Source organism: Gekko japonicus, unplaced genomic scaffold (assembly GCF_001447785.1).
Source record: "Gekko japonicus isolate JY-2015 unplaced genomic scaffold, Gekko_japonicus_V1.1 scaffold1122, whole genome shotgun sequence".
NCBI classification, from domain to species: Eukaryota; Metazoa; Chordata; class Lepidosauria; order Squamata; family Gekkonidae; genus Gekko; species Gekko japonicus.
In genome coordinates, this window is record NW_015166456.1 from 384306 (window position 1) to 407481 (window position 23176).

At 42.0% G+C, this 23176-nt stretch overlaps 1 protein-coding gene across 1 annotated transcript in view; it reads left to right on the plus strand.

The window, feature by feature from the left end:
* The window catches only part of PTPRZ1 (protein tyrosine phosphatase, receptor type Z1), a 194514-nt gene that overhangs the window by 115206 nt on the left and 56132 nt on the right, over positions 1–23176 (plus strand). The window contains exons 7-10 of the mRNA XM_015412036.1: positions 3237–3394; positions 6205–6355; positions 13371–13555; positions 17327–17453. Of these exons, the coding sequence (XP_015267522.1) occupies positions 3237–3394; positions 6205–6355; positions 13371–13555; positions 17327–17453 (621 nt within the window). The remainder of the gene's footprint in view (positions 1–3236; positions 3395–6204; positions 6356–13370; positions 13556–17326; positions 17454–23176) is intronic.

The following is a 23176-nucleotide window of genomic DNA, read 5'->3' on the forward strand; positions in this document are numbered from 1 at the left end:
ATAATGGCAAACACACCTATGCTCCTAGGTCTGTCCAATCTTTTAAAGCTGTGCTAAGTCTATGTTTCATCACCAAGTCTTGTCACAGAAAATGCCATATTAAATATGTGAAGAAGTGTGTACTATAATTAGATGACCCTAGATTCTTAACTGTATGAGAGGGAGAAATATTTTTCTCTATTTTCTCAACATAAAGGATAATTTTATAAATCTGTATCATTTAAACTAAGAAGCTCCAAACACTTTTGTTTTTCCTTGTAGGAAAAAACCTGATCGGATCCCTTGATAATTTTGTATTTTTCCTTCAGAACTACTTGCAGTTTAATGATAGCCACTTTAAGATGTGGCAATTGGAATTATACACATCATTCTAAATGTGGTACACCATGGAGTTACAGAAATATTAGCAGTGTTACATTTTAATCCCTTTTTCATAATCCCTAACATAGAATTTGTCTTTTCACTGCTACTGTATTCATTGTTCATATTTTCACTGAACTGTCTACCACACAGTCAAATTCTCTTTCCAGTGTAATCATACCCTGTTCAGATTTTTTTGCACCACTTTAAATTTCCGTTGAATCCACTTGATGAAACCATCATAATTGTATATTGTTATGATAATGTTTAAAGAAGAGCATTCATGAAAACAGGCTTAAGCAATTAGAAAGCCCGCTTTGATGGAAGAATGAAAGGGCTGCTGTTTATTGTTACTGAAAAATTAACTAAGAGCACCATAGATATGGGGTTATAATTCAGAAGAACATTCTATCCCCACACATTTAAGAATTCCTTGAGAAGTGGTAGAATTTTCATCATTAGGGATTCCAGAGAATAGATTTTAGGTAGTCACATGGTCTGCAGAACTCAAGTTCATGAATATTTAAACTGCATAGTATTTCAAAGCACTGTTGCAGACCAAGGGAGTGAGGGAGGGAACAAGGGCACAGGGGAGAGTAACACACAAACCAAGTTGATTTGGAGACAGAATTGCCATAGCCTTCTATTGAATACAATCATAGGAGTACTGTTGCAGGATAGGGCACAGATCCAGCATCAGGCAACTTACCTTTTGGCTGATGATGCAACCCTGCTACAGGAGCACCACAGGATGGGAAGCCCAGGGGTCCCATGTGCACATACTCCACTGTGTGGTTTCCTTGCCACCTGAGAGTTAGAGCCAGGCACGAGCCCCCAAGCTGGGCATGATGTGGAACAGCCCCCACCTTCAAGATCCTTTATGGGGTCCCCAGACCAGGAAAAGCAAGCACACAGGCTCGGCTTCCCCCCAGACTTGAATCTGGCCTAATGCCAAAACCACCTATAAAAGCTGTGACAAGAGCATGCGACAGAATCCACATCCCACACACCACTGTGAAATGCAACCGGAGAGGGGAATCAGGACCTGACTGAGGTGGCTACTCCAGCCACGGCTCCCTGAGTAAAGGTCCAATCTGCATCTAGCATTTGCTCCACTGTTATACCAAACCCACACTGGAACAGAAATTCCCGTCTACATTGCATGCCACTTTCACTTTGATTGAGTGTTGCATTTTATGACAGTGTCCAGACTGCATGCCGCTTTCACCCGGGGTAGTTGAATGTGGTTTTGAACTGCATCTTTTTCTGTTCTAGTGTGGGTTTGGTAAAACAACTGAGCAAATGCTAAATGCAGATTGGGCCAGAGGAAAGTGGGTCAGAATGAAAGCCTTGGCTTCCCACACCTCCTGGAAGCACCTCCCCTCCCTAGCAGGCTTGGCGCCTGGTTGACTGCCCAAGCTGCAGCTGGGGCCAGACACTGGGGCCCTCAACTCCTGCCAAACAGCTGAAAGGAAAAATCCTTCCCCTTTGCTCGCTCCCCAGCCTACAGCCACAAAAGCAGCCCGGGGCAAATCTGGTGGCCATTGCTTCTGGTATACTTATTCTTTGCTACCTGCCATATCCGGGGAGGGCGGGATAAAAATGTGAATAATAAATAATAATAAATTAATAAATAAATAGGCAGCAGCCTCCAAATAAAAAAAAACAACTCCTCCATGTGCTCAGTAATATTGCAACCAAAAGAACAAATGTGTTACTCCAAAGGCATGGAAGGGCTTTGCTAGGTAGGTAATAGGTTCCATGTGTGCACATGCTCCATGTCACTTAGACCATATTACTGAAAGCCGATTATCAGATTACCAAAATGGAGGGAGATTATTTAAATCTTCACTTTCAACTGCTTGCTCTGCTGAAGAAGCATCCCTGTTTCTGCTTACATTTTAAAAGTTAAACTTCATCATGGTTGCACTGTCCACCTGAAAGAAAGTTATGGACCACAGTTTTTCAAAAATCACTGCTTCAGATTATAATTTTCTGCACTGAGTATCAGGTAAACCCTGTACACATGATACCTCCATGCCAATGTTCCCTCCAAGCTGTGGAGTCTTGTGAGCAAAAATTCTGCTTTGTGAGCTTGCTGGCATTAAAGTTGTGAGCGAGCGATTTGGCTACTGCATAAATTAGTGTGCTCTGGAGCCATCCTTCCTGAGCTGAGACAAAAATGTGTGAGTCGGAGGCTAAAAAACTGTGAGCTAGCTCACACTAACTCAGCTTAGAGGGAACACTGCTCCATGCACAGATTGAGCGCACAGAGAGGGAGAACAAGCATGAGCATGCTAGCCCCATCCTCCCACCCGTCTCCACGTTTGCTGGCTCATGCGCATGGTCCCTACATGCAGAGGCAGTGTCCACACGCATACACTTCCTCCCCACAACTAGTGACTCTGCTTTCCTAACATTGCCAATCACAGGGAGGGAGTGTCCACTGCCTCCATGCATAGGTGCTGTGCTCATGAATCGGTGATCATGTGGGGGTGGGTGGCAAGGTCAGCTTGTTTATGCCTTCTCTCCCTCTCTGCACATTCAGTTAATGCATGGAAGGGTTGTGTGTACAGGGCTTGAGCCTAAGTAACTTTTGTGGTTTCTTCAACTATGCAGGAGCAAAGAAGCTCACAGAGTGAACTACACACATTCTGCAGCTTTTTTCTTTCTTTCCTGAATTGCAGACCCTCCCACACCATGTACAAAATTATGGTCATATGCAGGTACTTTTAACACTTTTCTGCCTGGAACTTAGAACCAAAAGAAGCTCCAGGATGTTGTAATTATTAAAGAAATGTTATGGCTTCATTTTTATTTATGCAGTCTTGCTTTAGAAATGTCATCACTGTTTGCTTATTAATATTATTTTACAGGGAAAAAAACTGAACTGAATCCTTTTACTTTGTTGAACCTTTTGCCAAATTCAACCGACAAATATTACACTTACAATGGATCTTTGTCAATGCCTCCCTGCTCAGAGACGGTTGAATGGATTGTATTTAAAGATACTGTTAACATTTCAGAAAACCAGGTAATCTATGTGACCTGTATAGAACAAATATTTGCTCATAATGGCATGGAAAACCTATATGCAATTTTTTGTCATGGCTAGCTGGCATGTTATTTGAAATCACTTTTCATAGGCACAGTCACATATTAAAAACTTTTTCCCTATGAAGTTAGATTATTGACAAAAATCCTGGTCACAGAATACTGGCCTATAGAGATAGTTCATAATCTGTACAGTTTATCTGGCATTTGGGCCATAAGGAGTATATTGAGTGGATAAAATACTCAACAAGAAGTTGTTATGCAGTGGAGGTGAAATCCGTATGGCACTTAATCAAGTACATCATTTTACAACTGGCTAAAGAAGGTGGCCTGGGCTGCAATCCCAGTGACGCTTTTTTGGGAGTAAACCCCAGTGAGTACACCTGTTTAGGATTGCTCCTGAATCCACTAGTTACAAAAAGTGCATGTTTTTTGGTGGCTAGAATGTTGCCTACATCTCTGTGAACTCCGATTTCTGGTCTATCAAATTTAGCAGATCCAACAGTAATGCTTTATATGATCCAAGATTTTACCACCTGCATCTGAGGGATCCTATAATTTCCCCCTCAAAGCTGGCTAGGTACATAGGGCTTTGGAGGGTGGTCATTTTATAAGCCGAAATTATGCATGAGATCCCTAAGATGGATCTGGGCATCTTAAAGTACAGATAGTAAAGATAGGCTTGTTTATGTAGAATAGTTCCGTTCACTGGAATCTGATATTTTCTGAGAATTGAAACCATTTTATTTATTCATTTTAAACATGTCTATGCTGCCTTTCCACTCAAATTGCGTATACAAGGTAGCAAATGTCAAAGCAACAGAATGTTTCAACATTAAAACATTTAAGACATTAAAATAGTGTTTAAAATAAAGTATATATAAAATATTTTAACAATAAAAGCATTGAAACAAACACACATAATAAAATAACCAGGGAGGAGGGCCAATAACATTTATTGGGAGTACACCGGACAAAACAAAACAAAACCCTTCACCCACTGGCAGAAGATAATGATACAGAGATGATTCTCCCTGGGGAGGGGGTTTTAATGTTTGGGGTCCATGGCCAAGAACACCCTTTCTCAGGTTGAAACCCACCTAACCTCAGATGGCAAGGGCACCTAAAGCAGAACCTTTAAAGATGATCAGAGTGGACGGGTATATTCATATGGGAGAAGTCAGTCCTTCAGATACGCTGGCCCAAAGCCATGTAGGGCTTTCAATCTCAATGCCAACACCTTGAATTAAGCAAACTGGAAGCCAGTGCTGATGGAATAAGACTGGAGTGGCATGGTCCTTACCTCTTGTTCAAAGAAGCTGGGTATAAATGGATACGAGAAACATTTGGAACAACTCTGCATTTAACATTGAACACAGACTGAACTAGGACTGAACACCATGTCCTGAAGCATTTTCCTTTTCCTATGGTTGGGGTGTTTTGTTTTGTTTTTGTGACATTAACCTGTAAAAGAGTTTTGGAGAACTCAAAAGCTTGCACACAGCTGTGTGTCATTTGGTTGGTTTTAATAAAAATATTATGTGAATAGTGTACTGGTGTTATGTGAAACAGCCCTTTGGAAACTTAACTATGCCACAAACAAGAAGAAAGCAGAGTGGAAATTTTGCTTACATGTCTCTTGGGGTGGAGTGCAGTACCCTCACAGTTTTGCATTGGTCTGTTTTGAAATGCATGGGTAGGGTTGCTATTATATCTACTATGAGGAAAGACATTCTATGGCCCCCGTCACACAGGAGGATTAGATCCGCAAGAGGGACGGATCGGGGGCACATCAAGCGGGCGCGATCACACCGCAACATCTGGGAAGCGGTGTGCACCCGTCCTCGATCCGTCTCTTCCAGCCGAAGGTGCGGATTTTAAAAACCCCTAGAAAACACTAGTACCTACCGGAAAATCCGCTGCAGGGACAGCCGTCTGATTGCCGGCATGCCCGTCTCTCCCGCAGGATGCGAGGTCTTGCCGAACTGCGCACGCACACGCATGCGCAGCGGGCTTGCCTCGCTCTCCGGTCCGTGGCTTCCTCCCGGCATCTGATTGTGCCAGGGAGGACCTGCACGGCGGCTGGGGGGATCTGTCTGATCCCGCTGCCACGCTTCTCTTTTGATGCAGCTCAAAAAAGCCGCACTTTAGCCATGCCTTTTCCCCCAGTGTGACTATATTTGAATAGCTATTCCTATTCTGATAGAAATGTATTTGAATAAGCTAAATTGGTATTTTTCACAGGTTTGTTAGTATAATTACTTAAATCAAAAGAACTGGGCTGCCTCCAAGTGATGTGGCTTCAGAACATGAAAAAAAAAAGATGAAACATGTTTGGGGCACCAGTAAGAACACCAAAGTTTATCTCTGTCATAACTTTTTGTTAATAAGCCGATGAATGCACTGGGAAGATTATGCTGGGCAAGTGCATTGCATGCCATTTTTCCCAGAGCAGTTATTATCAGATTGTGGCAATATGGTGTGGAAGAAAGGTTAATCAGGATGTGTTGAGGAAGCTGAAAACGAAGACAGCAAATTAACCATTATGTCTTGTGGACTGGAAAAGTTAAATCTGTTCATGTCTGTAATGAACAAAAAGATAATGTTGGCAGGATCCAGGCACAGGGAGGGAAATGGTACATTTGACCTGAGTTTGCCACTCCTGCATGAGCCATTATGGAGTGCAAGTCTGTTATGGTAATATAGTCTATTTAGACCACTTTCAGGTTTCTAAAATCAAACTTCCTGGTTTGTATGTTGGCTTATGAAACGTTTGCTACATTTTCCCAGCTGGCAGTATTCTGTGAGGTCCTTACCATGCAACAGTCTGGTTATGTGGTGCTGATGGATTACCTGCAAAATAATTTTCGAGAACAACAGCATCCATTTTCTGTCAAGATCTTTTCCTCATATACTGGCCAAGAAGAAATTAATGAAACAGGTATTTATTGTTTACATGTTAAAGCTGACTACAGATTTGACCATGATTTTAACTGCAATTCAGTGCTTCTGTAAGATAGGTAGTGGCTTAGATCCAAATCTGCACGTGCACAGCACAGTCAGAAAATCAACAGTTACATTACATGCAAAGAAGCCAGTTTCCACATAGTGTAGCGGGAAAACTGAGATAGAGACCACGAGGGAGTCAGCAAGGAGAGTCAACAGTTGTTTATTAAGCGCGCGGTACAGCCAAAAGCACCTCTCAGAGCACTTTCACAACAGGGCGTGTACCCCGAATGCAGGTTTGAGCAGATACTTATATAGATTTTCCACAGAGTAAAAAAATCATTTTTTTTCCTGGTCATTTCTTATAATTAGCATGCAAGATTATCACAGACATTGACCATGAAGTCTGAAGCTTTGTGTTCTTTTTCAAAACCACAAACATCCTTGGATGATCACATGTCTCTTGTGGGAAGGCTACAAGATTTCCTGTTATCACCCAGGTGTTAACTTTCTTCATGACAGCAGTTAAGCAAGTTTCTTAGCAATAACAGAATAACAAGCAAAGTTCAGCAATTCCTAGTAACGGGCCTAGCAACGCCTAATATGGTCATGCAATCTTGTGTTCTGCAAGCCTTGAGTTCTTGCCTCTGGTTCTCCTATTTGCAAAAGCAAATGCGTTTCCCTAATGGAATGGCCTTTTAATGCAAGCAAATTGCAGGTACATGCTTTAATAGCAAAAGTATCAAGTTTGAACTTGGAATGAGAAAAAACACTTAAGTAACTACAGTTTGTTTTTAAAAAAATCCTTTCTTTAAAATGCATTTCAATAATAAAATAATGAATTCCCCAAACTGAAAGTACAAAGAAACCTTGTAGTTACAGAACAAACAAGTCTCACAAAATATACAAGGGCCAGCCTTATATTTCCTTTTGATCGTAACTCACTCTAAGCAAAGCACCTTTCCCACAGCTTCAAACAATTTTAGTTTGGTTGGACAGAATAAGATATCAAATCAGCTGTCATTGTTTATTACTAATGTTATTACCAAAGGTGTTCAAGGAGACATGTGCAAACTTCCTTGGTCCAGGTGAACAGGACTCAGGACCAGACTAAAATGGAGGTTTGGGACTGAAATGAAAAGTGATGGAGCCCCAGAGCAGGCTATGAAAGGAAAACGTTTGCTGTAATAAATTGAAATGATCAAAGTTTATTGAGGAGAATCAGACATATGGGTAAAAGTCAGAGCAGTATTTCAGTACATTTCAACATGAATTACATGAATTACAACACTCCCACCCAGTATTTACCCCCACAGAGCAGTATGTACCTCAGAGAATTTGATAAAGGGGACAAGAAGTAAGCAGAGGAGGGGAAGAGAGAAAGAAAGGAAGTGAGGGAGGGAGGGATTACCTGCCCTTTGTTACATTAGGGTGTTGTCTAGAGTGGCTTAGTTCTGTTGATAAAGAAATAGACACACTAGTTAGGGCTTAGGGATCTGAGGAGGAGAGTTTGCCCCCACAGGGGAATAACGAGACAGACAACCATTTTTGGGGTTAAACAAGGGCCACTTTATTAACTATACCCGCCAGAAACTGGGAGGCATCCTTACCGGGTGTTCGTCCGCTTCCGGGGCCAGCTGACGGAATCTCCCCATCTGTTTCCGAGAGAGAGCGTCAGCGACCCCGTTACTCACGCCGGGCACATGCCTAGCACGAAACAGTATGTTATTCCTCAAGCAGTTATAGGGATCAAACAAAAATAGATTTTGTGGGCTTACCAGGAAGCAGGAAAAGCTGGGAAAGTTAGCATTAGTTCTTCCAGTTAGTGTAAGAGAAAGCATAACACAGAATGGAATTGTGCTGCTCTTCCAACTAGAGAATGAGAGGAAGATGGGAAAGTGACCTGATTGGCCTGTTTGAATGAGAACTGGTATAGCAGAATCTGATTGGCTTGTTTGAAGGGAATGAAGGCAGCCATTGCCTAGACTATAGGTCTAACTGCCTTAGTGGATCAAAATGTAAAATAGCCATGGTGTAATGCCAACAAAATGGAGGTATATCAGTCAAATAAACTAGGTCTTCATTAAGTACCCTCTGTTATCAAACAATGTGAAGCTTGTAAAAAAGGGCCCCTCCAATTTGGTAATGAGCTTCCCAAAGTCCTGCTTTACCTTGAGGCTTCCAACTAATCCCATACTGCCAAAGGGGGGGGGGAGTGGGGACACCACAGCAGTAAAAATTCTGTTCTTGGGAGGTGGAGCAAGCATAAATAGCTCCCCTCCAATGGCAGGACTGCATATGGCACCTAGCCTCTTACCACCTAAGAGCCCCTAAACAGGGCAAAAATGCCCCCCTACCATGATTGGCAGGGACTGGGTAGATTTCTTTAGAGAATTGTTTGGGATATATTTTATGAACATTTTCAGTTTTTACAATATCCCATCATCATGTCTCTTTTTAAATTTATGCTGTAGGTTCTGCTGCTACACTTTTCTCTTTCCTGGTGTTGTCTTAAATATTGGATTGGTGCCTAGTCTAAATAATTCTCACTGCAGCTGTTTGGCTTCTTCCCATTGCTGTACATCCATTTGGAGCTGCTCTTTCTGCATTTTTACCTTTAGCAGCTGTTGAGACTATTACCAGGTGGCCTGCATGAAGCTAAAAAATAGGAGGATGACCAAGGAATTTTGAGAAGCTGGGGAGGGATATAATTTCATCTATCTGGTCTCAGTTTGAATGCATATAAATTTCTATTTTATCACAAAATGACTTTTTGCAGTTGTCTCCTAGTGAAGATATGCGAAGAACTAACCCATGGAAAGGATTTAGTATTACTTAGGATCATGGGTCCTATAGAGGCTCCAGAACCACTAACATTATTTATTGACCCCTCCTGCCCAGACAGGAGCTGCAGTGTGGACATGTAGCTCCACACAAACCATTATCTCCTTGGTCAGAGAGTGGCTTCAGAGTATACACACTTCATTACTATGTGCTCAGAGCACAGAACTATGACTGGCTGACTTTTATTTCTTTGGCTTGATTCACACAGCACAGTTTACCATGCTCCTTGCTGGTGACATGATGTTTGGCAAGTGCTGTTGATCATTTAAACGTTAATCTGCATTGTGTGGTGTAAAGGGCTTTTAAAAAAAACTTTTCCCCAGAGGATGGAGAGCAAGCTAGACTCCATTCATGAGCCTAAAAATATTTAGTGAGGATGAACGTTTTTACTTTCTAAACTGGGGTCCTAGCAGTGTGTTTTGTTTTATATTCTGTTTAAATATTTTAAGATAGTGTAAAGGCAGCACAGAAATCTTTAAAAATAAATAAATAAAGCAATGTAATATGAAATAGCCATATCTGATCTGTGAGATTTTCCAAATGTTAATTAGTTCCATTATCCTGTTCTGTGTGGCTTTCCACCATAAAAAGGGAGAAAAGACAACTGAATTAGTGCTTGGATGTAAGAATAATATAGTTGAGGTGAAGATAATTTTTCTTCATTTAGGCTGAGGTAAGACCCATTGTGATCAAATAAAGGAACAGAAGTGAGAAGAGGGGATTAGGTATAATGGTGATGGTGGTTGTGGTGGTGGTAATGGTGATGGTGATGATGATGATGGAACAGAAGAGGGAATCAGGCAAAAAACAACAACACCAACCAACCTAACTACCTGTTCTGCCAACAGAGCAAAAGAAAATAGGAGCAATGTCACTCAGTTCCCATAGCTTGCTGCAGCCTAGTGGTATTCTCCAATGCCTAGCATTATCTTTTAGAGGGTTGCATGTGGGGGGATGTGGGAAAGACGCACATCCACAAGCACCTTCTGCTTGCAGTTGGAAGCTTCCTGGCCACACATTTATTTCTTTTATATACTTCACTTCTTCATAAGAGTCCAGGGCACAACTGAGGTAATTGTTAAGGTGGAGGAAAGCAAGATTCTTGGCTGAGCAGGAATTTGAACCCGTAATTCCTCAATCCCTATTCACACACACTCTTTTTCTTAATCCCCCAGGCAGACTGCTTGTCTTGCTGCTCCCTTTCATTTAAAGGGATGGTGCAGCATCAATTTCAAGTATTGTTAGTATTCAGTAGTTTGTACAAATGTTTTCCAAAGACAAAGCCTTTTTTCTTTCTGGTTCATTATGAATAAAGGGGGGTTGATTTAGACTGGGAATGGTTTGTTGTTTATTAAGATTGAGAAGGTTTTCTTACACCTTCCAGTATTATGTCAGCTATTAAACATGATAGGCTTAGAATAATACAATTGAACAAGTTTTGTTTTCCTTACTTCTGGGTACATAATAACTGATTTATTTAATAAAGGACTTAATGTATAAGATTATCTAGAAAATGGAAACTGACACTATCACAGTTTAAATTTTTATTTTTGAAAGCTTCAAGATATGTTATTTCATTAGTTAAATCGCAGTGATTTATTGAATGTTCTATGTGTTGTTACTTCGATATTACTGTGTAACTGTTTAGGAGTGTAATATTGGAAAACAATATAAAACCTTGAGTGCCCTCTTGTGTTCAAAAGGCAAATCACAGAGTTAATTAAAACCAAGATTTCAAGAGCTTTTTGAGATATATATGGATTTCTAAGTTCCCATTAGCACCTTTTTGTTTTTTGTTTTGCATTCTTAGGAGGGGAAAATAAACCATTTCATTTCACCTCATTTATATTGCCATGTAGCAAATAAACACTTAGATGTAAATATAGCAATTAAAAGCCGGAATGTATATTTTGCTATATCAATATAAAGTCAAAGTATATAACTTTATAGTAAGGCTGCAGTGACATAATATTGGCTTGGCTTTTTATCCACCTTGGTACCCCAATCTCAGCATCACCTTTTTGAGATAGGCAGCTACTGGCTAAAAGTGGGATGGGGGGGAACTCTGCCTTTGTTAGTGCCATGTGGTATTGTGGAGTCCTCTCCAAAGAATGTGTTCCTTACCCATGATAAATATTTATTAAGTTCTTAGGTATTGGAATATCAAGTAGAAAACAAAGTCAGTTTCTCTTAAATGAAATCAGCACAATGAAGACTGGTTACATGACTTTTTGGTGACTTCTCTTAAAATAGAACTAAAATGTACCAAACAATAGGTTAACAATCTTTTCTAATTTTAAGACCAATTTTATATGAACATGTTTCTGCTTTGTGAAGACTATGAACATAATCACATAAAGTGTTCTTCAGACTGCAAGTCATTCACATGTGGCTTCTGTTCACCTGTTTTTCTGTTCAGTGATTTTCACTGTGCCTCTACAAAGCCTTTGGGGTTTGAGGCAAGAACATGAAAACCAGAGGTTCCACATGGTATCAGTTACAAATATTTGTGATACGGAGAAGTCTCTCTGCAGTTTGCTTAAAAATGGCCACAAATTTGAGGCACTGGTTAATCACATGAAACATCTCTTAACTTGTCTCTAGCTAGTGTGCACTGATTCCCCTGAAATGTTCCAGTTTTAAGGCAGAAGACCTGTTTCTGGACTAACAGCTCACTGTAGCTTACTCCAGAGAATCTGAGCAATTGAGACTTTAAGGTTGACTCTGTATTCTGTGTCCCTGCCTTCTACACTGTTCTTTTTTCTCCAGTTTATTTTTGTGTATGCATCCTGCATCTACAACCAAAACCCACATTTTTTGCTTAATTGTGGTTAACGTCACTTGTGATCTGTGGATGGGGCACACTGCTTCCTCCTCTTTCTCTCCTCTCCTCCCCATTCTCCTGCCCCCTTTGGCTAGCTGCTGCTGGGCTGCGCCAGGCATGCACAACCCATGGAGCGATGCCAGCTCGGCGGCGTGCTGGCTGGTCTGTTGGGAATGGTGGTGTCCCAAAGATTTTAAATTAAAAAAAGGAAAATGGGCCTTCAAGCCTCTCCCATTGTTTCCAGTGGTCAATCCTGTCATTCCTTTTAATACATCCCCCTCCAAGTTGCATGCAGATTAGCTTGGGGGAAGGGAAAAGATCCCTCCCTAGGGTCCAATGTGCAAAGGATGGAGGAGAGTGTCAAACACACACACACCGCAAGCTAGAAGCATCAGACTCGCAGAGGACTTCCTCAGGCTGCCCCTCTACCTGCCCTCCAAGTTGTGTGCAGATTGGCTTTGGGGAAGGGGAAAAAGATCCCTCCCAAGTGTCCAATGTGCAAAAGACCTCAGCCCTTACCCTGCTGGGGGGGGGAGAACACATATCAAGATCAGTTATCTATCTACATTAGTGATAGAACTGAAAAGAGTTATTAAAAAGTTAAAATGATGAGGTACCCTTGCCATTCAGGAGAGGAAAAGGTGGAAGAGGGAAGGAGAAAAGTGCAGAGTGGGAGGGAGAAGTGACAAAAGAAAGGTGTGGAAACAGAGGTGGTGATGGGTGGAAAATAGGCAGCGTTGCAAAGTCTGAGGAAACTTGTCTGCTTAGCATTAGCTCTGACTTGGAAGTGCTGCAAAAGCACTCTTGGATAACCCAGGATGAAGGCGTAGGGATCTGATGGCTGAATGCCCAAAAATAAATGCAGAAGCAAAGAGAAAATGTGATGGGGAAATGAGGTGAATGCAGATGCAAATTTAAACGAGGACTGAGATCTGTGGAGAAAGGGAGAAGGAAACAACAACGCAGAAAAGGCCTTAATATTTTTAGAGCACCGGAGCCACTAGCCTCTCACACAACCCCTGGAGTAGTTTGGACTTAAAAATTACTGTTAGCTTTAAAAAAAGATTACCAGAGTGACAAATGAACAGATTAATGCATTATCATTCACACTTCCAGAAGGATTAATAATTAATTTTAATATTGACAGCTTGAAGGGGGAGGGGGCAGGCCTTATGGCTTAGCCGGCATCTGATTTGGTGACATTTACATCTGTCATTTCATTTCCAAAGCCAAGAGGATGCCTGGGTGAACTTGTGGCTGTGAGCCCTCTCTTTATATTACATCTGTCTTAATCCTGAGTTTCTTCAAATTACTTTTTAAAAATTCTTTCTCTTTTTTGAAGTTTGCAGCTTAGAACCAGGAAATGTCCAAACTGATCCAAAGAACTATACCAGCCTTCTGGTAACTTGGGAAAGGCCACGAGTAGTATATGACCCAATGATTGAGAGATTTGCTGTTTTATATCAACAGTTAGATGGAGAAGACCAGACGCTGCATGAACATCAAACTGATGGGTATCAGGACTTGGTAACTAGCTATTTTATAGAAATGGAATCACTTATGATTAATTATTGTGAAGGAATGAACTTTCTTAGATACTTTTTAAGGTTTTGGCAAAACTAATACAAATTCATCACAATTCCTATCTTAGAAAAACAATCATGTAGTGTAAACAGCATTTCCATGGCTAAAACATGTAGTTCGGCCGTTAATCATTTGAGAATGTATAATGGATGCCATCACAAAATTGTCTTCTATAAGACAATCACAACATGACTGCCATGGGATACTGAGGTGTATCACACAATGTTGGGAGGTTGCAAGCAGAGGTCATTTCGGGGGGGAACGCGGGGGAACGCAGTTCCCCCAGGTGAGGTGCAGGGGGACGGGGCACATGACGAAGCCCCGCCCCCTGCTTCCGGCCGCCCTGCTTCCAGCCTTCATTCAGCCAGGAGGAGGCAGGAGAAGAGGGAGGGTAAGTTGCTTCCTCCCCGCCTCTCCCCACCCCTGCCTGCCTGGGGCCAGGGAGGGCCTTGGCGTGGCTTCCTCACACTCCTGCTGGCCTTGCAGGTCCACCGCCGGGCCCCTGATGTCAGGGGGTGTGGCATATGCTAATGAGTTATGCTAATGAGTCCCCCTAGCTCTTTTTCTACAAAATTACCCCTGGTTGCAAGTGATGGTGGGAACTTGTACCAGCCAGAAATTGGTAACTACAATGAGTAAATTTACTAGTTATACTATCCACATGTTGCAGCAAAGAAAATAAATTCACACCAAGAAGCCTGGCATAAGAGAAATGCATTGTACCTGTTTGTATCTGTTGCCATCCCTTGACCACATTTATTATGTAGTTACGTTACAGGCATGGGACAATGGCATGGGAGAGGGATTCCTGCCTTCCACACACACCATTTTCTGAAGCCACTGAGGGGAAGTAATTTGCCCTTTTTTAGAGTTGTACATGCAACGGTAGCCCCCCCACACACACACATACACACACATTGTCCCAAGCCCAACCAAGGGAACCTGGACTTCACTCATCAAAAATCATAATGTGCAGTTCTACCCTAAATGTGTCCATGGGCCCATCAAGATTGAGGAACCCTGCTCTGCTGTGCTGTGGAACATAACCACAGTTATTTAGGTATATGATCTGTATACAAATTGTATTTATAGGATTGTGTATGGAACGTAGAATGATATTTTTTAATATATAAAATACTATTTTGTAAGCCACCTTGGACAGATTTCCTAGAGAGACAGCATTGAACGTTTCTTAGAACTCTTCTTACTCCAGTGCAGTGCCAGCTTAGCGTTAGTTTTAACATATGGAACCCTGAGGCAAGAAAACAAAGGTGTACTGAAGATGAGTGTTTTACACCTGCCCTTTCTTCATCTTGCCCAGAGGCAATATAAATTCCACCATTTGTTCTAGATAAGGTGTAACACACCTGTTTTCTCTTTTACTGCTAAAAAGTCTAATGACAACAGATCCTAAGATCATTTTAATACCAATTCCCTGATTATGGTTCAAGGGATAGGAATTACTTAGAAGTGCAGCAGAGTTGAATAGGGGCTAAGGCACCTTAAAGGCTTTTTATTTTAGCAGAGTGGTACTCATTCCATGAGTTTAAAAGAGCCCCATTCACAATCGCCATCAACCCAAATAGCCACATAATACTGTGCACCTCACCTGTGCACCACCTCGCCAAAAACATACAATAAGATTACATATATAAATATTTGTATTGAACCAAGGAAACAGAGGGGATGAGCAGCAGCAGCAGCTTCCTAGAACTCCCTTCATCAAATATATGAGGTGAGCCTCTCACTTGGCTGACATATCTACATGAGGTTATAAAGAAAAAAATATTGTAAACAGCATGGTCAAGTATTTGATGTAATTATGTATGATACAGATGTAATCTAGAAAAGTACAGATACCATTCACAACAGCTGTCATTAGCGATAATACAGTCTCCCTAGTTTTGCTAACCTGATTATCACTTGTGGTGACTAAGGGAGGACTTTATTAAGAACCTGAGAAATGGTCTCAAGTTTCTTGATGAATTCTAATTCAGCTGGTTAGCTCTGGAATCTCTTGTTAAAGTTCTTTTGTTGAAGGATGGTGACTTCTAATCCCTGTGTGTCCTGGGAAACTTCAGTGTCTACAGCCCTCAAACCACTTAATTGAATAAAATTCAAAGGCCTAATTTTGATTCTGTTCAAATGTGTAACTTGCTTTACTGAACAATCAATGTAACAGAGATTCCAAAATAATGCATGTCAGATAACGCACAGTTCTTAGCATAAAACCTTAAGTATCCATCCCATATGTGCTATAGACACATCTTTCAGGTGTGACAAGAAATCACACACACAAAAACCTTCAGTGTTCGACAAAGGGAGATTTGACTCTCAAAAGATTATGCCCCAAAAATCCAGTTAAAAAAGATTATACCCTGAAAATCTCTAAGATTCTGCTGGACTCAAATCTAGCTGTTGTACTGCAGACCAACATGGCTACCCTCTGAAACAGAGATTATGGTTTGAGGCCCCAGTATCGTCCAACAACAAAATATAGTGAGCAGGGACAGCGTGGTACGCTAAGTAGTGACCAGGGCACCCCCACCCCCAGGACTCACTCATAGGGCCAGTGTTGGGCTGGGCAGGCTCCAGCTTCCTGCGCTCACCGCTGGCCCACACCCTCCAACTGCCAAGGACTGCCATGGCTGCCCTCACTCTCTCCCCTCTCCATGGTGCCACAAACAGGACCCTGGATGAGTCTGGGCCCTGGCTTCTTGTCACTCCTTCTCAAGGAAACCTACCCCAGATTTCTGGGCTGGATGAAAAGGAACCTACTCCTTTTTTCAATATTAAAGGCTCATACAGAGGATGCCCAGAGTGCTTCTCTATGGCTGCATGGTGTTTGTAGTAAAGGCTCTTGCCCCACACGTTAGATGAATGTGTACTTTATCATCATGTCAGCATCACATGCTTTTGGTGTTCATTGCTTATGTAGAGATACTGCCATTGTCTGGACTAAAGTGTGAACGGAGATACCTTTAAATACTCGCTGCACTGCATGACTTTTTTCCCCTCTTGTTTTTGGAGAAGCACTTTTTGATGGCCTCCACATGGAGGGCTATGATGGTTCAGTCACCCCTTCATTTAATGGTGCTGAGCTGTCTTTACTGCATATGAATTATGACCTGTGCTATAGCTGTGAAAGTTCTGTAAACTATTGAAATGCATATGTGCAGATGGAGCAAATTGAAGTAAATATTATCAGATTTGCAGTCATACACTCAAATGGAATTTTTCAGGTAGTGAATCACTTTGTAATGATTTATGTGCTGTTATGCACACAAAGGGCTCTATGTAAGTGGGAGTTATTTCAACACATGGAAGCTTCAGAGGCATGATGGGGCTGCACATTCAGAGCATCCTGAAATATTGACATGAACAAGGTAACCTGCTCATTTGAGGCTTCATGAGTATGGTGGGAAGCCAACAGAGCATAGAACCATGCCTGTTATGTTTAAATATAACACACAGGCTTTCATTTAATTATTCTACATGTGTTTTATTAATTACTATTACTGCTACTACCACTACTTTGCAAATACTAAAAATATTGTACTTTGTAATCCAGGTACCTCATAAATCCCATTGTTGTCAAGTGTACATAGAAACACAAACCTTTGTATTTCTCATGAGAAACAGAACTTTTAAAACAAGGAATCTAACTTTTTAAATTAAAGGTATTTAATTAAATAATGGTTTCTATCCTTCCAGGGAGCCATTCTGAACAATCTGTTGCCTAATACCAGTTATGTAGTGCAGGTAGTTGCTATTTGTCCTAAAGGCATTCGTGGAAAATACAGTGATGAAGTCATTGTTGACATGCCTTTGGATGATCCAGGTAAGTGTCTGCATGAACCCAAAGGTAATTTTTAGTTTAAAATCTTCAGTGCTCTTTTATTTGCAAACCAGCTGAAATCACAATGCAATGGAATTTCAGTATCAATGTTTTCAACTTTAAATTTTGCTCTTGTCTATTACCTGGCACTATGTCATTATTTTAGATTATGAACCATAATATTTTACTAACAAATGTCACTTTGACTCTGATTCCAACACGCTGCTGCTTCCTGAGATGTATCCATATAACATTACTGAAAAATTAATTCAAATTCCTGCCTATCCATGATCTATGTGGATGAGCTATAAGGACAAATAAGATAAATGTTTTTTACTGTTTATACATTACAGTATTCAGCATCAACAGTTACCAAACATGCCTCCATTGATTCTGAAATTTTTTGCATGTTGCTTCTTTAAAATGTTATGTCAGTGCAAAATGTGGTGATGGAATTCCCTTGCTTCTTAATGTTGGAATGCAAAAAAATCTAAATAATTAATAATTACATTTTGTTTCAAAGCTCTGTTTTCACCCCTGGTTGTGAAAGATACAACATTGGTTTTACTCTAAGGCTCTTTTGCTTAATCTGTTACTGAAATCAACAATGATTTAATTTTGCAATTAGTTGCTACTCTGTTTGACTCCCCTAATGTTATTTCAACTTTTATGTGTATTACTTGTTTTGAATGAAAGCTTAGTAGTAAGGGTTTTGTTATTTCTCTACATCATTACCCATCCTGCTTCTCTGAAATAAGTGTAATTACACAGACAGAAAGACTGGCAGAGAAAAAACACATTTTAATGGTTGGGGAATACAATTATTTTTACTTCCTTCCTCTACATGAATAGCATAAAACTGAATAATACTCAGCAGTAGTTTTTAGAGTCATTGTCCAGGTACGGCAGTTGAAGGAGTGCGGTGCGGGACCCAAATTTGGTGTGACCCAGACCAGCGGAGTCCCAGGGAGTTGGGGAACAGACATCAGCCACAGCTGCTGGCTCCGAGTTGGAGTAGCAAGATGGCAGGGTTGGTGATGGGCCTTCTGGGGGTTCCCAGGGCTGCACATGCAGTGAGACTAGGAGGAAGCCACCATGTTGCCAAGGAAAGGGGGGGCAGCAGGCAGCCACAGCATCCCAGGAACAGGACAGGCATGGCCACAGACCTGAGGAGGCAGGGAGATACTGAAGGGAGAAGTGGCAAGGGAAGTTACCAGGGGGGATCTTGCATGACGACCACGGTATACGGCAAACAGCAAATGCTGACCCCGCCTTGGGTGGAGCAAACAGAAGGTGGGAGCAAGGGGAGGGAAGTAAGAGATGGGACGGGGAGCCAATCCCAAAGAGAGTGGGTGGTGGGAAATGTGGGCTGTGCTGTATAAAGAGGAGCAGAAGCTGGGATTGAGGAGAAGGAGAGCCGGGGAGTTGGAACTAGTGCATAGTGGTGAGAGAGAGAATACCAGGTAGAAGCCCTCAGGAAGTGGCTACTGCCGGCTGGCCACTGTCTCTCAATGATGTTCTGAGATCCCAGCAGCTCTCTTTCGAGGCAGGTGCCACAGCAGAGGGAGGCAAACCTAAGAGGGAGACATGGGGAGATGACAGTCAGACACAAACTTCTCAGGTAGTCACAGATAGTTGCTAAGAGTATGGATTTATTCCTTATTATCCCATTCCCAGTTAGGGTCATTGATGGCCCAGATATTCCATTAGTGTATAATTTCTTCCCAGTCAGGGCAATAAAAGTTACAGTTTGTCCCATCTCTCAAGGTGATAGGCAAGGCTTGGCAAGGGAGGAGGAAACTTTTTTTCCCCTTCCAAACATCTTCTGTGACCCTAGAGCACTGTCCTCAAGACTTTCAGATCATCCAATATAAAATTATCTTTGTTCTTCTGATATGTTTATTACTACACCTGGGATGTAAGTAAGCCCTGCCAAGTAATTAGATTTATACTTATAAAAGAAAGATTAAGAGTGGTTTTAAGATACTTATTATGAAATTTGATTTTACTAGCTTATTAGAAATCAGAGTACAACATGGAGAAGAGTATACATTGCATTTCAAAGAAAAGAAATAGCACACTAAAATATTATCCAAATCTATTCATAACAATATTATATCTTATGTTAACAAAGTTAATAAAAGGAAGGCAACTTTGATTTTTAAAAAGTGGGTCTCTCTGTATTCCATATCTTGTGATGTTTTAAAGATATGCCGAAGCCATCCCTTGATAATAAGGAGTCCAAGAAGGCTGTTTTGTAATGATTTCAGTCAGCAGTAGTTCACAGGCTTTTCATGCAAAAGATCCCAGGTCCAACCCATGGCATATGGCAAGACAGAGCTCTTCCACCAGGCTTTCAACTAAGAAGCCACCACCACTATTACCACCAACAATCTTAATTATAGAGCCCTGGCCCTTGGCTTTGACATCTACAGCCTGTGCCATCGCTCGTATCAGGAAGATCATTGAGCAGAACATTTAGTTTGACCTTTGTATGCACTCATACAGTACACCATCGTTAAGCAATCAATTAAATATCGCCAGCACTTTATGACACTGAATTGTTTATAATTGAACTGTTTTTAGATGATTTTATGTGGATTTTAATTATTTATGTACCAAACTGTGTAAGCCGCCCTGAGCCTGCCAATGCGGGGAGGGCGGGGTATAAATTAAATAAATAAAATAAACTAGACAGGGGTCTGATTTGATGATACATTAAATGAGTGTTGAGTTGGAGGAAACTTCATCCCATTTATTTTATTTATCGTATGGCAACCCCAGCCCAACTCACTTTTAATGGGTGACCCAGCACTCACCTTCAACATGGTGGTGATTGGGGAACTGGCTCCTGAGTGTGTGTGCGGTGTCAGGAGAGGCTTCGTCATTCCCTCTCTCCCATGCTGCTCACTTTCTCAGGTAGCAAAGGGCTAAGGAGAGCCAGTTTGGTGCAGTGGTTAAGTGGGCGGACTCTAATCTGGGAGAACCGGGTTTGATTCCCCACTCCTCCACTTGCACCTGGCTGGATGGCCTTGGGCAAGCCATAGTTCTGATAAGAGCTTCTTCTTGAAAAAGAGCAGTTTCTGTCAAGAGCTCTCTCAGCCCCACCTACCTCACAGGGTGTCTGTTGTGGGGAGGGGAAGGGAAAGGAGAAGGGAAAACCGCTCTGAGACACCTTTGGGTAGTGAAGGGCAGGGTATAAATCCAATCTCTTCTTCTTCTTCTATGTTTGTCATACTGCTGGTTCTCTCCCCAAGGCCCTTTTCTGCCTGTGAAAGTGTGCAGCATGGAGGAGAGAGAATTACGAAGCCTCTCCTGATGCTGCACACACACTCAGGTGCTGATTTCCTACACACACACACACACACTATTTTGAAGGTGGCCACCAGGTCACACATTAAACCTGAGTTGGGTTGGAGTTTCCCCAACTCAATTTGCACTGAAAGTATAATCTAATCAGGACTTCTGCACAGAGCGGTCCTGATGGTCTAGTAAAGATTTATTTCATTTGTGATTCTTACATTAGTAGCCCTCCAGAGAAGTCAAAACCTATAGACTCCATAGAATCTCCAAGTTGTACACTGGGTCCTTAATCCAGGTAACGCTAGTTATAATGCCTAAATCCTAATAACTTCTTTCCAGCTATCTATGCTTTCTCTTTGTCCCCATTGCATAGTGAGTCAGCAACCCTTCTAATGTTTAGCCAGTTGCTTGTATGGAGGCAGGTAGGAATCATTGGCTCTTAGCTCAAAATTGGCATATGATTTGGGCTTGGGTTTGTTTGTTTATTGTTCTTTGCCTACTTTCTATGACAAAGGAAGAATTGCACTATGTTCCTATTTAAATAGATTACAGCTAGCAGATGCAGTGGAGATTTAAGGGGAAGGGAGATAAAGAACACCCTGGTGAACACCCTGAGGCATCGACATGGTGGGAAGGCTTGCCTAAATTAGCCTCTTGCAGATGATTGGCTCCTTAGTGAGGAGCCATCTCTGGGGCTCCGGAAGTCTCATCACCCTCACTTAATGGCAAATGTGCTGATGATAACAAGACCCTCCATATACTTTAACAGGTGTGTGGGTGGTAAAGAGCAGACTGAGCCCTAGTCTGAGGCTCAGAGCCGAGGTGATGTTGGCCAAGCAAGGGGAACAGCTGGGAAATATTTCCAAGTTCTCCCATTGTTATAGAGGATAGGTAAAGGTAAAGGTTCCCTTGCTCAAAAGCCAGTCGAATCCGACTCTAGGGTTGTGGTGCTCATCTCCGTTTCAAAGCCAAAGAGCCAGCGCTGTCCGACATTTCCGTGGTCATGTGGCCGGCATGACTAAACACCAAGGCGCACGGAATGCTGTTACCTTCCCACCGAAGTGGTACCTATTTATCTACTTGCAATTTCTTGCTTTCGAACTGCTGGGTTGGCGGGAGCTGGAACTAGAGACAGGAGCTCACCCCGTCTTGCGGCACCCGGGTCTTGAACTGCTGAACTACTGACCTTCCACAGCCTGCAGTTCAGCGTCTTAACCACTTGAGCCACCGCAGCTCCTGTTATAGAGGATACCCACATGGAAAGTGAGTGGGATATTAACAGCCTGGATTGTTGCAGTTTAAATATGTACAAGTGGAGACCGTCTTTCTCCTGGGCTCACATGGAAGTGACGCCTCTCTTGCTGTCCCCACCACCACTTCCTCCTTCCTTCCCTGCTGCTTCTTCAGTTGGAGCTACAGGCACTCACCTGAACTCTGACTTGCTCACTTGCCAACACTGCTGTCACTGTCTCCTCCTCCTTAGCTGACCCAACAGCAGCTTTCCCAACCTTCTCCACCACCTCCTCCCTTTCCCCATCACCTGTACCACTTCACAGCAGTACCTTCCAGCCACTATGGCTGGTTCTGACTGTTTATAGGGTTGCCAAGCAACTCTTAAAATGGCAGCCAAGATCTTGTGGTGTAGTGTTATGAGAGCTTGTTTTTTACCCATTTGTAAACTTTTTAAGTTGGAGCTGCGGTGGCTCAAGTGGTTAAGAGGCTGTGGAAGGTCGGTAGTTCAGCAGTTTGAGACCCACGTGTGTCGCATGACGGAGTGAGCTCCCGTCTCTAGTTCCAGCTCCTGCCAACCCAGCAGTTCGAAAGCAAGAAATTGCAAGTAGATAAATAGGTACCACTTCAGTGGGAAGGTAACAGTGTTCCGTGAGCCTTGGTGTTTAGTCATGCTGGCCACATGACCATGGAAATGTCTTTGGACAGCGCTGGCTCTTTGGCTTTGAAACGGAGATGAGCACCGCAACCCTAGAGTCAGATTCGACTGGCGTTCGAGCAAGGGAACCTTTACCTTTTTAAACTTTTAAAAAGTTTTTAAAAATATGAAGTTTTTTTTTCTTTTTGGGATTTTTTTGCAAACCTAAGGGCTGACCAGGTTTGCACAAACACCATCCCAGTCTGTACCTGGCCCATTTGTGCCTCACTGCACAGGTTAGTTTCCCCACAATATTTTGTCTGATAACAGATTTGGCAGCAATGGAAACGTTCCTTAAGACTTTCTACCATAGACCAGTTTAAGATCTCCTTTAAAAAGCACCAGCTTTGTATGCCCATGTTTGTTTTCTTGCTTCTTGTGGCTCTTATATTTGTAACCCTACTTGCTCTTGTGAATTCTCAGACAGTGACTGCATCTTTGCAAGGTAATTCCCTGATCATGTTCAAATAACTTGGGATGCAAGTACACTGTTTTC